Below are 16,369 nucleotides of genomic sequence, written 5' to 3'. Positions count from 1 at the left end.
TTTTGTTCCTCTTACCTCATCACTCATTTGCTCCCTGTTATTTTATTTTATTTACTTTTTCAGATACCTGGATGGTAACCACTTCACCCAGGTGCCAGCAGAGTTCTCAAATTACAAGCATCTAACACTGATGTAAGTATATTTAAGTACGATATCTGCAGACAACACGCATGCATTTTATCAATGAAGAAGTTATAGAGAAAAAAAACAGTGCAATATTAGGTTCCCTGTTAAGCATAATAATAATCACTGAACTAAACACACCATATGAATATCAAGGTTTAGTCTTTTAGTTTTAGTGCTTAATTTGAACTAGCTGGCAACAACACGCCTCAAATAAATTGTTTTTCGGCCTTGGGGAAACACTAATCATCTGCACACACACACACATCTGGCTGAGCTGGGTTTGTTTGAATTTATAGCACCTGAAAAACATGACTTGACCATTCAATGCTAGTAGAAAATTGCTGTGTTCTGCTCGTGGTGTTTGCCAACGCATGCGTTTGATGTATCTGTGCTTCTTTTCAGTGATTTGAGTAACAACCAGATCAGCACGTTGTCCAACCACAGCCTCAGTAACATGTCCGAGCTGCTTACGCTGTGAGTGTTGCCTTTAATGTCACTTTGCATTTTGTTCTTTCATGCATACGTGAGCTTCGACATTTCAGAATGTTTTTAGCTCTATCAAAATACAACTAATAAATTGGCTAAATATATGTCTGTCGTTGTATTTTGGGTTCAACAGCAGTGAGCACAGTCAATTCCACAAACTTTGCAGTTTGCCACTGTACAAATAAACAGCATTAGTTTAGAATTACCAAGGGCTATTTTCCTCTGCTAATCACTGGGGTTTTTAAAGAGGAGATTAGAGGGCAAAAGTTCGGAGAAAATCAGAAAAGTGAGTGGTCTCTGTGGTCTTGAACCTAAAAACTACCTATAATAAATACACTCTATGTTTGGAGTAATGCACTTGGCTGGGTTGTCTATTTTGCTAAATTCTGTATTTAGTTGATTGCTGCCCCTAACACTGTGATTAATATACGTAGCAGTGCGCTGCTTTAAATTTACATGTTTATTTTGTATGTGTGAAGCATTCTGAGCTACAATCGTCTGCGGTGCATACCCGTGAGAGCCTTTGATGGACTCAAGTCTCTGCGTCTGCTGTGAGTATCTGCCGATAACAGTGAGAGCTGTGCCACTGATCCCCAACCTTCCACTGTTTCTATATTTCCTCTTTACTCTGCTCCTTGTGCTATTTCATAGGTCTCTCCATGGCAACGACATATCACTGATACCAGAGGGAGCCTTCAAAGACCTATCATCACTCTCCCACCTGTGAGTGCACGCATGTGTACATATATCACTGCTACTCAAGTGACTGATTTTAGCCTATACAGTAGTGCGTATAAAAAAGCACATCACCATCAGAACATTTCAACAATTCAAGAAAGGCCATAAATAAGTATGTGCCATATGTATCGTATGAGTAGTACCATAGTCACTAAGCAACAACTGCATACTTCTTTATAAAATATATGAAGTTGTGAATAGCAAGTGTAAATATTATAAATATCCACCAATATCCGCCTGCAATAAATGTAAACACAATATGTGTAAAGCTAAATCAATGGTAAAAGAATGTTCAAGTTCAAAGACTGCGGCTGTGTGAAGTAGGATCAGCACCATGGATAGTGCCACAACACTTCAGTTATCCTTTGTTTTTGAAGGTGTTTTAAGTGAGAACACTGCCAGCAATGAATCACAATAAAATTCCTCACACCTTCACATTTAATTTGGCAGTGATCTACTGTGCAGTCTGTTTGTATTCATTCCCTGACTGATTGTTGTGTAGCTCAGGATTTATGATGTATAAAATACACTTAACAAACATGCCTCTTGTTTATGTTTGGTGTTTGTCTGCTTCATTGTTGCCAGGGCGCTGGGGGCAAACCCTCTGCACTGTGACTGTCACCTGCAGTGGCTCTCGGACTGGGTCAAGAGTGGATACAAAGAGCCAGGCATCGCGCGCTGTGCGGGGCCTGGAGACATGACTGACAAACTGCTCCTGACCACCCCCTCAAAGAAGTTCACATGCACAGGTACACCGTCACAAAGCAACCTGCTGAGGACTCCTAAAGGAGACCACAAGTTGCCATATTTTACTTTTAAATATGTCTAGTGTTATTGTAGCTTTCTGCATTTGATTGTTGCACCTAAAAACTTGATTTAACGTTGATCCTGGACATATGACTGAAACCTATTTTTAACCTAACGTGATGCACTGTAGAAGTCCTGGGGCCTTGTGGTTTTCTGGTGCCAGGTAAAGTAGCCTTTCAAATCTACGTGTTGAGTCGTTCCCCCTGAAGACAGTCCCAGTGCTTTGAATCCAATGAGCCTAAAACCAACTGAACCTTTCCCTTTTCACTCCTTGTGTTTTTACCAACGGTGTTTTTGTACATGCCATGCTTCTGCAAATCTCCAAACATTAATTGCATAAATACGAGCAGGGGCACTTCTCCACCTCTCAAACTTGCCTTAGTCGTGTCTCCTACTTTTGTCCATGGAGGTAGACAAGTTTATTGCTTTTGAGAGAGCATTCCAGGCAAAGCAATAACATTTCCATGGAGACAAGCGAGTGGCGGCCCCTCAACCAGAAAAGTTGCATAGTGCACTTTAAACATGTTCTGCATTTCACAACAGCCAGTTTTATTATGTCATTATTTTTCTTTAATACAAAATAAGTTAGAGTACATATATTTTTGCAGGATTGTGGAATGTGCATATTTTTCGTGTCTGAGTGGTCGTACCTTATACTTGTGTATGTTTCTGTTTTTAACACGGTGCGTTCTTGTCGTAGGACCCGTGGACATAAACATACAGGCAAAGTGTGACCCCTGTCTGTCCAACCCATGCAAAAATGACGGCACCTGCACCAATGATCCTGTAAACTACTACCGCTGCAACTGTCCGTATGGATTCAAGGTACCGAGCCATTATTAGCACTACAACAACGAGATTTACCCTTAACATTAGCTGTTATCTTTGTATTTTTCCTGAACCATTTACTTTTTTACGTCCAGGGCCAAAATTGCGAGGAGCCAATTCACGCCTGCATCAGTAACCCATGCCAAAATGGAGGAACATGCCATCTGAAGGAAGGAGAGGGAAGCCACTTTTGGTGAGCAGTTTTATTAGTTGAAGTTGTGGGCTACTACTAAATGCTTTAGTTTGTCAAATCTAAAGTTGTACAGGCATGCAATGATTTCTCATATAGAATTTCTGTCAAAAAAAGTCTCCCCCAAGTTTGTACAAACGAACAAAGAAACCCATGAGATTGCATCATTGTGAAATCTTTGAAAAGCACAAGCATTTCACCTTTGAACACTTTTTTACCTCAACAGATTTTTAGTTGTTTGAATAATGATGTGCCGCAGCTGTTTTCAGGGCTCTCTTAGACCGAACCCCGGAGACTCTGACCGTGCGGATTGCCTTGTTCCAAAGTTTAAATCCTCTTTTGGACTAAATCTACAAACTGAACTCAAAATGTTCAGCAGGACTCTGAAACTGTGGTTAAAGTCAGGCCAGTGCTGCTCAGAGACTTTTCTAAACCCTTTAAAAGCCCCCTATGGACAGGTGTAATTATCATGTCCATATCAAATAAATAAATAAAAAATAGTTCTGCAGAATTGTCAAACAATTGCAGCCCACTAATGTTAAAGAAAATATCTCATCTCCACTTATTGTTGAAAAAGACCCTAAATGTCCCTTAATGGCGAATTTACTGTTTTTGCAAAGTTCTGGTGCATTTAGCCGTAAGCTCCCAACACAATTAAAGCAAGGGTCCTAGCTCATTATTTTGATTGGACAAATCCTTCAGTGGTGCTGCGCCAGTAATGATAAGTGGCTTTTAATTAACACAAGACGATGGGGGCGCTGCTCTGTCGTCGCTTGAATCTGAGTCGGACAGGAACTATCCTTCCTATTTATTAGGCGGTGTAGTATTTACAAAGAGAGGGATAACTTGTATACTGTGAGTACATTTGAACTGTCATTTGTTTTGTTTGTGTGAAGATTAGAATATTCATGGCTGCCACTGACTATGTAATGAGAAATGTATCTTCCAGTGTGCGTGCTGCATAAGAGCTCAATATTAGACCCACATTACAGCTCTATATAAACATGTGTGTGTGGTGATAGCGTTGAGGCTCACGTTGAAAGAATAATGACATCCTTTAGACCTTGCTGTGATTAAATACCCGCGTGTACTGTGTTCCCACAGGTGTGTATGTCCGGAGGGTTTTGAAGGCGACGCGTGTGAGATCAACATTGACGACTGTGAAGATAACGATTGCGAGAACAACTCAACGTGTGTGGACGGAATCAACAACTACACCTGCATGTGCTCGCCAGAATACACAGGTAAACATGAAGGGGACTTGTATTTGAATATTGAAAATTCACTCATTTAAGGTCTGTTAATTATCAGCGAACTACACATAACTTATATCCAACAAACAATCTACTAGAATTGTGTGTTTTTCCTCTGTTTTTTTTTTTGTTTTTAGAGAGAAAGACAGATATAATGAATTAATCCAAAAGGGAACATGTGCAGAATCTGTTCCTTACATACACATGTGATATGAATAAAGTTTGAATTCTTCAAATCATACTAAAATCAAATCAGATTAATCTAGCACAACCAACTTATTCTCAATCTACATAGTCCTGACCAGGAGTCTCAGGGTTCCACTGTGGTCCTCTGACCCGTGGCCCCAGCTACATGCAAGTCCAGAATGCCAGAATGATACATCTCACCAAATCTATCATCCGCTGCTAGAGCAGTGAGGCTGGATTTTCCAGACACAAATGATGAATTGGTCAAATGCAGTGGACAAGAAATGATTATTAAAGTGTAACCACAAAACAGCGTGAGCAATAACCTTTAAATACTAAATAAATACCACTCACATTGTAGATTTAATTGTCAAAATGCTATTCTATTATCAAAATGGTACAGTGCAATGTCTATGTATGTGTAGTCCACCATAACCAACAAATGGCTATAAACTAGGTGGATTGACATAACGGAGCAGCACATTGCCTCAAGTACAGGGTGGTTGTCACTGTAATGTGTGTCTGCTTTGCTGTGTTCCGACCAGCTGTGACTGCTAACCTGCTTCCCTTTCTCTGTCTTTCAACTTGCTTAATTCTGAGTGCGGCTCTGCTTTGTGTCATTTGTTGTTCTTGTGTGTGCATGTGTCGCAGCTGCTACCAATGAGGTGGAGAGAGGTTAGTCTGCTCTTCTCTGTCTCCTTCCACCCTTTTTCCATTCTCTCGGCACAAGTGAAATGTACTCCCAAAGACCTGTGTGTTTCATGTAAGCAGTGCATGTAGTGTTCAAAGGGACTGCTGGGTGCGTTCGCCTGCTCAGATGTGTTGTTATTGCCTTAGTTGTACATACATGTTCCTGTAGTTCCAGACCTACGCGTGAACCCACCACTGCATTAACAATGCAAACCCTTGGGAACCGGGCATGTTTTTTTACTAATATTTCCACAGCCTGCTCCTCGTCATTGCACTCTCCTTTATCTCCAATAAAGCAGTAAATGAAGGCAGGGTTTGTGCCAAAGGTATGAAATTATTAGTTATACAATTGGAAATTTAAATGACAAAAACAGTAGTTTGAGAATGACTCTTGGATGAGAGTTGAAAACGTTCAGATGAATACCACTTTCTACAGTGGAACACTTCTGGATGAATGAGGCATTACACAGACTTGTTTTTAAGGATTTTAGGCAAAAAACCTTGGATCTTGTTCGGGAACATGAAAGCAAAAACAATGTTTATTCAAACGTTTCCTGTGATAAATGTATTTACCAGTTGTGACCCAGCTTATCGGGTTGTTCCACAGCGTGGTTTTGCTTATGTATAAACACAAAGTTTTTGAAGGTCACACACTTAACCATTATCAGCAGCAGTAAAATGCTTCAATGATTTCCCTTTGATAAATAACAATGTATTGCACCATACTGTGCTGAACAATTCAGCGTATTCTTACCGGCCCCAAAGCAGTAGTCAGTAATATGGTGCCTCATCAGTGAGCCATTTAGACCATGGAGTTTGAAGAACAGCCGGATACTCCAGGGAATATTATGGAAAATGACATTCTCACAGATGAGATCATTTATCAGACCACTATGTGGGGGCCCTTCTCGAGAGTCATCCATCAACACACATATACGTGCACACTGTTGCAACTTGAGCTACTTTTATATACTGAAGAATGCTATATTACACCTCTAGTTTGGAAAAATACAAAAAGTGGTTCTAGATTTCAGGTGTGTATCTGTATGTTTTGTTTCCAGGGGAGCTATGTGAGGAGAAACTGGACTTTTGCGCCCCTGAGTTGAACCCCTGTCAGCATGATTCAAAGTGCATTTTGACTCCTCAGGGATACAAGTGAGTGCAACTCCCACAGACTCTGTGAACATTTCGAGAACATGTATACATTTGTTGCTATTGGCGTTTTTTACTTGGATTCCTTTAGAGGCTACAAATTTTGACACAATCTATCACGATCTGACTAAACTTTTCATTTGATTAGTTTGGCGCGAACTTTCTTCATCCATTGTCTCGTACTATAAGAATGTTCTGCCATTTAAAGATGAGTCTAACTGCATGTGTCATGTTTGCTGGTCTGTGTTTAGGTGTGAGTGCACTCCTGGATATGTGGGCGATCATTGCGAAGTGGATTATAACGACTGTGAAGAGAACAAATGTCAAAATGGAGGCCAGTGCATTGACGCAGTTAATGGATACACGTGCGTCTGTCCAGAAGGATACAGGTGAGACCAGTCAAGACAATTTTCTACTTTGCAACTGGTCGGCAATACAAAAACTACAAGATATTACAGTATGTTTAGTGTGGAAAGGGTGCCCTCCTGTGTTTCTTGCCGGATATGCATTCCCAGACCATGTGTATCTTTTGCAGTGGCTTGTTCTGTGAGTTTTCCCCACCCATGGTCCTGCCCCGCACAAGTCCCTGCGACAATTACGAGTGCCTCAATGGGGCGCAATGTGTTGTCATGGGGATGGACCCTCGCTGTCAGTGTCTCCATGGGTACGAGGGCGAGCACTGTGAGACATTAGTGAGCGTCAACTTTGTGAACCGGGAGTCCTATCTGCAGCTTCCGTCCAACCTGCTGGCGCCACACACCAACATCAGCCTGCAGGTTTGTGCCCCGTCATCAAAACACATCTGAACATTTTTGTGTGTGAGCCGACTGTTCAAGGACAATGTGTGATGTGTTAGATCGCAACGGATGAAGACAGTGGAGTTTTGCTGTACAAAGGGGACAATGACCATATCGCCATGGAGCTATACAGGGGGAGACTACGGGTCAGCTATGATACAGGATCCTATGCTCCCTCTGCCATTTATAGGTATGGAGCGTTCTAAGGACCAGCAATAACATTACATATGGAGAGTATGAAGTCACATTCTGTGCATCCTTCACAGTGTTGAGACAGTGAATGATGGCACCTTCCATGCCGTGGAGTTGGTAACCTCCGATGACACTCTTTCTCTGTCCATTGATGGTGGTCCACCCAAAACCATCAGCTCCATCAGCAAACAGTCCACACTGAACATCGACTCTCCTCTTTACTTAGGTGGTGAGTATAGTTTGCAGACATAAAGAGCTGTATTAATAACAAATTACCCAAAAATGTATATTACAAAATAATAAAATAAAATATGCCTTCATTATGGTATTTTTACTATAACCATCCACTCAAGGTCCCTGGGCCAGCTCTCACAGGCCGTAGTACTTTAACTTTAGGCATAAATTATGCATTTGCCACAAACAGTCCACACAAGCTATAAACACAAACTTTTTGAGACAGTTAATTTAGACAATGTGTAGAAATGTGCTACGAAAGAATAATGCATCCCTTTGCTTTATTTTAGGTATGCCAAAACACGCCTCTCTCTCCAGTGGACTGTCTGCACTACAGCACAACTCTGGGGGCAGAAATGGCTCCAGTTTCCATGGCTGCTTACGAAACCTTTACATCAATGGGAAGCTGCAGGACCTCGGGGTGGGGCTGGGACCAGGCAGCGTAGGAGTGGACTATGAGAGTGTTCAGAGGAACAACAAGGGGTCGAGACAAGGAGTGGAGCCCGGATGTCTACCCTGCCAGACTGGAGCGTGTGTGCAGGGAGACTGTCACCCAACGGGACACCGGGGCTTCAGCTGCACCTGCCACCCAGGCTGGACAGGAACGCTGTGTGACCAGCAGGTCAACAACCCCTGCGAAGGGCACAAGTAAGTGTGAAAGCAATGTGCAACAAGACAACACTTGAACGCTCTGGAGTGACATTTTGCCCTTTCTGTCCAGGTGTGTGCACGGGAGCTGCGTTCCTATTAACTCTTACTCGTACTCGTGCCGCTGTCAGCCTGGGTATGCTGGGGTCTTATGTGATGAACAAGAGCAAGAAGCAAACAGCCCCTGCAGTCCTTCTCGGTGCAAGCATGGCAGATGTCGAGTGTCAGGCCTGGGCAAAGCATACTGTGAGTGCAACAGTGGATACACAGGAGAGGCCTGTGATAAAGGTGAGCACATTTAAAATGAAGAATATGTGTGTTTGTGTGAATGAACTGCACATCTCTCAGCTTCTTGCTAATTACTAAACTCTTTATCTTACTGCTGTATATGAGTCTAACATTTCTATTCTTTCAATCCAAAACTCAGCATCTCCTGAGCCACCTCAAAACCCCACATGGGGTGTTACTCAGGTGAGACTGTGGGCTCAAATCTCTCTGTATCTTTCTTTTTGTTCTGTTTTTCATTCCTTCGCCAATTATTTTTATATTTTGGGATTCTTTTGCTGTGACTTTTCCTTCTCTTTTGATTTTTTCTGTGATGTTATTATGTGTTGATCAAAGTATTTGGATGTTGCACTTAAACCCTTTAATGAACCAGGTAAAATGTTTAAGAACCAGTTCTCAAATACAAACATGGTCTGACATGTGCTTTTTCTGAATCATGCAGAGGTGGCCTGTCGAGGGGAACGCGTCCGAGACGTCTACCAGAGACAGCAAGGCTATGCGGCGTGCCAAACCCAGGAGAAGGTCTCCCGCCTAGAGTGCAGGGGCAGCTGCCCAGGGGGGGCAGATGGACAGGGCACCTGCTGCACCCCCTTACGTAGCAAACGCAGGAAATACACCTTCCAGTGCACTGACGGATCCTCATTCGTTCAGGAAGTGGAAAAGGTGGTCAAATGTGGCTGTACAAAATGTTCCTCATAAGAAATAGAAAACAACTAAAGACACAGCACCGTTGGCAGATTCCCTTCTCCTTAGATGTTTATGGTGTTCCTGCCCGCCTTACCGGACCCACACCTTTTCGTCCAAAGCCCTGAATTGTTTTGGGAAATCCCCTGCTCTGGACACTCTCCTAAAACTCTTTTGTAAAAACCCTTAAAAATAAAACAAAAAAAAGTTTAACAAAAAACAAACAAAAACACTAAAATTAAAAAAAAGGTTTTATGCCAGATGATGTATGAAGCTTCCTCGGTGGGGATGTCAAAGCGTGTTGTAAAGTTCAAGAACTGACTATTTTCTATTATGAAGTGGAGAAAAAGGACATAGAGTTGACTCCATGACAGACTTCCCTGCTCCTTTTTGTTGGTCCTGATGACCACAGTGATGTGCCACTGTGTTTTCCCTGGAAGACTCAGCGGTCAGTGATGCACTGACTGCCTCTTGTAGACTTCCTGCTTCCTATCTGTGTGTTGTCTGTTTTAGGAGTAACCTAGACCAGTAGTAGCATGGACTCATCTGTAGAGGCGCTGCACTGAGGCACAGTAGAGCAGTCGCAGTAGTGAGCAGTGCCCCTCCACTCAACTACAGAGACTGTGGGCACATTTTATACAGCTACTGAATAACTCATGAGCACTCACCCTATGGTTTGTTTATCCACCCAGCGGCACGGATGACAAGTATTTATTGTATCATAAATACATGTACTTTTTCAGTAGACCTCCAATGTATCAATCTGATTCTTTTAATATATATTAATTTATATTTGTCCTTATTTTTGTATTAAAAAACATATTTCATGTCAAAATAGCTGAACTAACAAAATGTTGTCCTTTTATTTTGGTTGAACACAATGTATTTTGATCACTGAATCTATTCTTGTGCTTGCCAGAGATCTTAGTTACATTTTATTCTGCAAATGTGACGTGAAGACATGTATATTTTTGTCGCAATTCCTGAGAGTTTGTACTGTGTCATTACCAGAAGGTTTTTATATTAGAGTAAAAATGTATTTCCCTATGTACTATGTACTTTACACACAGATCTTGTGAGTAGCATTGACCCTAGAGGATGCTTAGAACTGTTTTTACCTTTTTAACAAATTTATGCTAAAGAATACTGTGACTTTTTCTAAATGAACTACTTTGTTAGCCCCTCGATCTCCAATGTTAACATGTTGCTGCTAAGTTTTTGTACCATAGACTTGGATCTTGATCTGTATGTTATATAACTTCCTGCTCCTACTGTACAGGGGCGACTTGTGTAACAGATAAATATGTCCCCCACCTCTACACATGTGCATCGTGCTTTATCTTCCCCCTGGTTCATGCACAGACTAATGCCAGTTCATGACAATTGTTTTATTAAACACCATATTTATCTCACAAATCCTACTTTTGACTTATTCACATAGGATTCTGCAGCTTTTAAAACACTCAACAGAAACAATCTTTTTTTTTAAATATATATATAAAATACTTATGATGCTTTAAAAGCACTCATAAAGTCCACCAATACCCTGAAGTCCACAGTGGAAATCCTTCACTTGTAAATTAGAACAACTTGCATGCAGGCGTATTGCTTACTTTTAGGCAGATTGTTTCCTCCTCATCCTTTTTGTGTTGGAGTTTACACTGACATTATTGCAAATGCATTTATCTTCTATATTTTTTCTCTTGATGAATTGGAAAGTAGAAAAACAAAAAAACAAATTGCACTTTGACTGTTGCAGAAATGTCCTAAATAGACCAATCAAGTACAACTAATCAGTCTGATAATGGGGGACATAATATTTCTGTCCAGGGCCATAAATGTTTAAAAAGTGGATAAAGTGTGATCCTGCTTCAGTTTCTCTCTTTCAGTGTTACACAGTGTGTTCACAATCAAGCAAGAAATAAGACGATTTATTTACATCACAGAATAGCAATTTGACTTCTTGCCCAAGATTATACTTGTTCAATTTTCCTGTTGTTTCTTTTTAGAAGATTGATTTAAAAGAAACATGTCTCTGCCCTAGTTTTGTCACTTTTTGTTAGCATGTAGAAATATCCTTTTCAAATTAGGGCTGAAACTAACAATTTTTTTAGTAGTTGACTTTTTGAATACATTATCAACCAAATAAAGGTTAAAAAGTGGTGACTGAAGACTTGGATATTGAATATTTACAGATAAAGTGTATTATTGACAAAAATCTGAATGATGTTTATTCTCTTTTGACATTTTGATAATGATTTATTAATGCCTCTGTCTTTGTTACAAAAAGGTCTTTGTATGTGTTTTAGTCTGTGTAGTCCAGATAACTATAACAATTATCAAAATACGACTGCAGTTCTTTTTTACTTTTTCAATTTATTAATGGTTGCAGCCCTATTTTTTATAAGGATAAACTTTTCAAGTATCAAACAAATACTACAACAATGTGCCAAATTATTATTTTTTTGGTTAGAATTAAATGAGTAAAACAGAACAAACAAAACAAGACTGGGGAGTGAAAAGATCAAATCAGAAGGAAATAAGAAATAAAGTGTCATGTATTGATCCCACCTGTCCCTGTGTCTGTTAAATTTGTTCATGTTTAGGTTCAAAGTAAAAGTCAATTTTTCAATTTTATAAATGTCAAACATTATTTTAGTCCAGTTCTTGACAGCTCAGTCCCCGTCATCTATTTCTGTGTCATTACAATGTGCCAAATTCAAATGAAAATAAAGTAAATACGTAAAAAAGTCCCTTGATTTTGTATCATTGGTGTTCTCTGCATATTGACCAGTATGTTTTAGGTTTAGAAATATGTGAGCAAATATTTCCCTGGTCAGAAAAAAACTAAATAAAAAGCCTTTTTCTGGAAAACATGGTTATGAAAAGATTCACTATGCTCACTCGTAACAGTATAGATATTTTTCTTAAATTAATCAGGTTTAGTAGTGAAATTATACAATCCTAGTATGATACGGAATGTTAAGTTTGAGGTGAAAATATTTTGTAAAAACTCACATTTTATAGAAATTTTATGTTACAGTCACTGGTGTTACTGAAATGTTTGATATAATTTAATACAACATATCATGATATATTATTGCATTTTTTTCCTGTGTCTGTTTTCTAAATAGTTTTAACTCCAATGACACAAAACTTTATTCCCTCAAAAAATAAATTACAATTATAAACCATAGAACAATGTCTCATGTCCACTATCAGCTCCTTGTCTTGTCTGTGGTAAGGGTAAGGTTGTGGAGATATGGGGCTGATGGGATTTAATTTCAGGGCATATACTTTTAGTGTTCATCAATGATTAGGGCCAATAGAATGGGTACATTTGAGAAATAGTTGATTTTATTTGCAGATCACACATGTAAATGGCAATAAAAAGACAAGAAAGTGTTTACCATTTCATCAATTACATTTTGGAATATTTATTTATTTATTAACCTTTATTCAAGCATCTAAAACCCATCAAAATCTAGACTTTAATGTTAATATTATATTATTGTATCGTTATTTTCTCTGCCGCTGATATCCCTTAATTAAACACACCATGGTGTTGAGGAGATCTGTGAAAAGGAAAAGCCACAGATCTTTATGTGGGTCCAGTCAAAATGTTCCCGAGATTCCTTTGCCCTGGACCCTCATAAGCCAGACCACCATATCACGTGTGCTGAAGCCATGGAGGCCGTGAAGGAGAAGAAGCCCTGGTTTGGATTGAGTGGAGGGTTTGAATGGAGGGAGAGAATGGCTGTGGAATGAAAACTGGACTTTTCATTATGGTATGACATTTTATTATTTTATTTAAAAATCCTCTCAGGTTCAACATGTAAGCCTCTGGGACATCTGTCTGAGTCACTATCAGGCTGCTTTATGCTGGGCTGAAGATATGTGGCATTACTGAAGAGGCAGTGAGCACACAGTCAATAAATATATTATTTTACAACATTATGATACAGTATAATTACCATGTAGTAACAATCATAATAATCATAAAATCATGATAAGAACAGCATATTTTCCTTTTGGTTCTTAGTCCTCTGGCATGATCAGTGGGAGTTTCAGATTTGCCCATGTGAAGGGGTTGATGCAGCAGATCAGGATAGCCCGGTTTATTCTACACCGTGTCTGTGGCCCCTATACAAGCATCTTCTGACTGAAATTCATAGCAATGAAAACATAAAAAAAAACTGGATGTTTGTGGTTTTTTGATTAACTTAACTTTCAATGCCCAGTGAAAGTAGAAAATTGTGGCAATTTTATATTTTTACATGTACATTTCTTATCAAATGTACATGTACACATATGTGCATACAAGCCCTTAGATGCAGAGAAGTGGTCACTGTATGCAGCATGGGGCTCCAATCCCTTCAAGCGTTGCATTGACGCCCATGAGTCCCATCTCTTGGATGTAGCCTGTCAAAGTTGACATTTTGCTGTATGTTTTAAGCGGCTCCTCTCTCAGCGTGGGACCTATGATTTTCTCTTTTTTGATGTCTGTGATTCTCTTCTGGCCAAACTTTATTTTTATTGCTTTGAGCTCTTGTTGCAAATATTCTACCCTCTTTCTTTCTGCCCTATATTTCTCCACCAGCATGTGGCACTCCAGTTCATTCTCCTCCCTCTGTCTCCTCACAACGGCCTCCATTTGCCGCCTCCCGTCCTCATCCCGACGGCTCTTCTCCAATAAGCTCAGGCTGAGTTTGTCCACCTCTTTTTGCAGTAAGGCCTTGTCTTTGTCTTTCCTTTCACTTTCAGCTCTATTCCTACGGACTATCTCTTCCATCGCTCTTCTGAGGTTTTCTTCACGTTTGACCTGACTATCCAACAACTTGGTCAAGTTGTCTAGCTTTGCCTGAAGGGCTTCTCTTCTTTCCTCCTCCATTCGCTGCACTTCCATCAGTCGCAGCATGTCATGGATTTTTCTCTCCTCACTTCTCATTTTGATCTCTTTGACCTCCTGCCTAAAGGCCTCCTCCATCTCCATGGCTATTCTCTCCGCCATTTCCTTTTCTTCTTCCAATTGTTTCCTTATCTCAGCCAGCTCTTTCCTACTTCTATCCTCCATCACTTCAAGTTCTCTTTCATACCACTCTTTGATTTCTGTCTCCTGCTTTCTCTTCAGCATTTCCTGTGTGTCAAACTGCAACTTAATCTCATTCTCAGCTTTCTGGAGCATTCTACCAGTGTATTGCTGCCATTCGTTGGCTTGCAATACAGTATCCACTAGAGTTAACAATTCTGATACCTGTTCTTTGCTTCTCAGTGAGTGATTGTTAAAGACACAGTACCTGCCTCCACAACTGGCCACAAGCTCATGCAGATCCGGACATTCATCTATCAAACATTGCTGTACTGTTGCTCCTTCCTCAAGATGGTCTCCATGAGTAAAAATTATCACAGTGAAAGCAAGTGTGCTTGATCCAATGGCTTGCTTCATGTGTCGCACTGCTTTCTTTTCCTCCTCAGTGAACCTCCCGATCCGAATGACCAGCAGAAAAACATGAGGTCCTGGGTAGAGGAGGCTAACGCTCCTTCTCAACTCTTTGAGGACTTCCTGAGGGGTTTGCCGAGTGTCCATGAGGCCGGGGGTGTCCAGGATGGTCAGATGGCGTCCATGAAACTCCCCACATGCCCTGCGACAGCGATGGGTGACGGATGTGCCACTGACCCTCGAATCAAAGACCCTACGCCCCAAGATGGTGTTCACTGTAGAGCTCTTCCCACTTCCTGTCTTTCCCAGCAAAACCATTCTGGTTTCACAACAGGAGGGAGATGTCCTCCGGCCTGAGGGAGGGTGAAGATTGTTAATATACATTACACTTTAATGAGTAGGTGTAAATGTAAATTACTTATGTAAAAAACAAAACATTGTGTAGTGTACCTGCATCTGGTTTCTAGGAAAATGCTTAACATACAACACAACTGCCAGTAGAAATGAGTAGAAATTCAGAATTATGGAACAAACTATACACAACCAACACATAATCCAACTGTTTTTAGCTGTTTGGCTTAAGAAGGGATTAAAGGGTTTAAGAGAGCTCACCTGTACAGCTGCTAGTCGAAAGTTGCTTGCTGCTGGTTGACATCCTGCTGCATTTGCAAATCTTCATAAAAACTGGAGACAATTGAAGACTCTTTATAGCCCGCGACAGGGTGGGAGTGTCTGAACAATAGCCATCTTCATCATTCGTCTGGACTTACTTTAGCCCAATAGTCTGTCTCTGAAGCACTCAGTTTCTGCCCTTATCTGGAATTCTTTAGGGCCAATGTTCACAGAGTTAAGAGGGACCCGCATGCTCTGTGTATGGTCTTATGTGAAATCAATGCGCAACCCTTGTCGTAGATCAATAATGGAAAGTTTGTTTTTTTGGAGAATCTGAAAAACTCTGGAACCTATTTCGTCACATTCAGATAACAAGTGCAAGAAGTAAGAACATTTGCAGAGCTGACTGATTACTGATGCAGTATTATTGTTGTTAGGTCATATATGTGTATGTGTATGTGTATGTGTATGTGTATGTGTATGTGTATGTGTGCGTGTATGCACAAGTATGTGTTAGTGGCGAGTGTGAGCTTGTAGTTTGCATTATAAAATGAGATTTAACAATGTAAAAGCCAACATACAGTATACATCATGATTTTTTATCATGCTGGTATTACTTAAACATGTGTACTATTACCTGATTACAACACAATTTTACTTTACATTTCCTTCAAAATGACCCATCAACAGTGAAGAAATGCCTTAGTTCTTCAAGCACAGCAACACTTTTTTTAAGACAAGGAATGGATTGATCTTATATCAACAATTTATTGAACCGGTAAACAGTCATCACGTCATCAAATACTGTATCATTCTTCTAGTTCTAGAGGTAGACTTAGATTCATACATTAAAAGTAGATTAAAGTTGTAACATGTCCCAATTAACACCTTTCTTAGATAAACAATGCAAAGCAAATGTGCTATTCGTCAGTATTTTTAACACAACACAACACTGCTTGCTAGCTGAAGTGTAACGTAAGATAATGCCTATAGCCAGCAGTTTGGCTCCACGCTCATCCAT

General features: G+C 40.2%; 2 protein-coding genes across 11 annotated transcripts in view; one reads left to right on the top strand and one right to left on the bottom strand.

The window, feature by feature from the left end:
- The window catches only part of slit2 (slit homolog 2 (Drosophila)), a 78,980-nt gene extending 68,268 nt beyond the window's left edge, over nucleotides 1-10,712 (top strand). For 4 of the 10 annotated variants that reach the window (XM_072463970.1, XM_072463968.1, XM_072463966.1 and 1 more), the window contains 18 exons: nucleotides 64-132; nucleotides 529-600; nucleotides 1,092-1,163; nucleotides 1,264-1,335; nucleotides 1,936-2,099; nucleotides 2,288-2,320; nucleotides 2,858-2,982; nucleotides 3,081-3,178; nucleotides 4,280-4,419; nucleotides 5,266-5,289; nucleotides 6,366-6,459; nucleotides 6,708-6,845; nucleotides 6,992-7,232; nucleotides 7,313-7,443; nucleotides 7,520-7,674; nucleotides 7,970-8,327; nucleotides 8,401-8,615; nucleotides 9,055-10,712. In XM_072463970.1, coding sequence (XP_072320071.1) covers nucleotides 64-132; nucleotides 529-600; nucleotides 1,092-1,163; nucleotides 1,264-1,335; nucleotides 1,936-2,099; nucleotides 2,288-2,320; nucleotides 2,858-2,982; nucleotides 3,081-3,178; nucleotides 4,280-4,419; nucleotides 5,266-5,289; nucleotides 6,366-6,459; nucleotides 6,708-6,845; nucleotides 6,992-7,232; nucleotides 7,313-7,443; nucleotides 7,520-7,674; nucleotides 7,970-8,327; nucleotides 8,401-8,615; nucleotides 9,055-9,311 — 2,458 coding nt within the window. In that variant the 3' untranslated portion in view covers nucleotides 9,312-10,712. Of the gene's footprint in view, nucleotides 1-63; nucleotides 133-528; nucleotides 601-1,091; nucleotides 1,164-1,263; nucleotides 1,336-1,935; nucleotides 2,100-2,287; nucleotides 2,321-2,857; nucleotides 2,983-3,080; nucleotides 3,179-4,279; nucleotides 4,420-5,265; nucleotides 5,290-6,365; nucleotides 6,460-6,707; nucleotides 6,846-6,991; nucleotides 7,233-7,312; nucleotides 7,444-7,519; nucleotides 7,675-7,969; nucleotides 8,328-8,400; nucleotides 8,616-8,754; nucleotides 8,799-9,054 lie in introns of all 10 variants that reach the window. The other 6 variants (XM_072463972.1, XM_072463969.1, XM_072463974.1 and 3 more) reach the window with 4 other exon arrangements.
- Nucleotides 10,713-13,641: 2,929 nt separating this feature from the next.
- On the bottom strand, nucleotides 13,642-15,054 carry LOC140378001 (uncharacterized). The gene has a single exon (XM_072463631.1). It carries the CDS (start codon nucleotides 15,052-15,054, stop codon nucleotides 13,642-13,644), a length of 1,413 nt encoding a protein of 470 aa, XP_072319732.1.
- Between the last annotated feature and the right edge of the window lie 1,315 nt (nucleotides 15,055-16,369).

The sequence above is a fragment of the Eucyclogobius newberryi genome, unplaced genomic scaffold (assembly GCF_026437365.1).
Source record: "Eucyclogobius newberryi isolate DKJ021-1_F unplaced genomic scaffold, fEucNew1.0.hap1 SCAF_4, whole genome shotgun sequence".
Taxonomy (NCBI): Eukaryota; Metazoa; Chordata; class Actinopteri; order Gobiiformes; family Gobiidae; genus Eucyclogobius; species Eucyclogobius newberryi.
The sequence above is the reverse complement of the archived record's forward strand: the minus strand, read 5'-3'. Positions and strand labels throughout refer to the sequence as shown.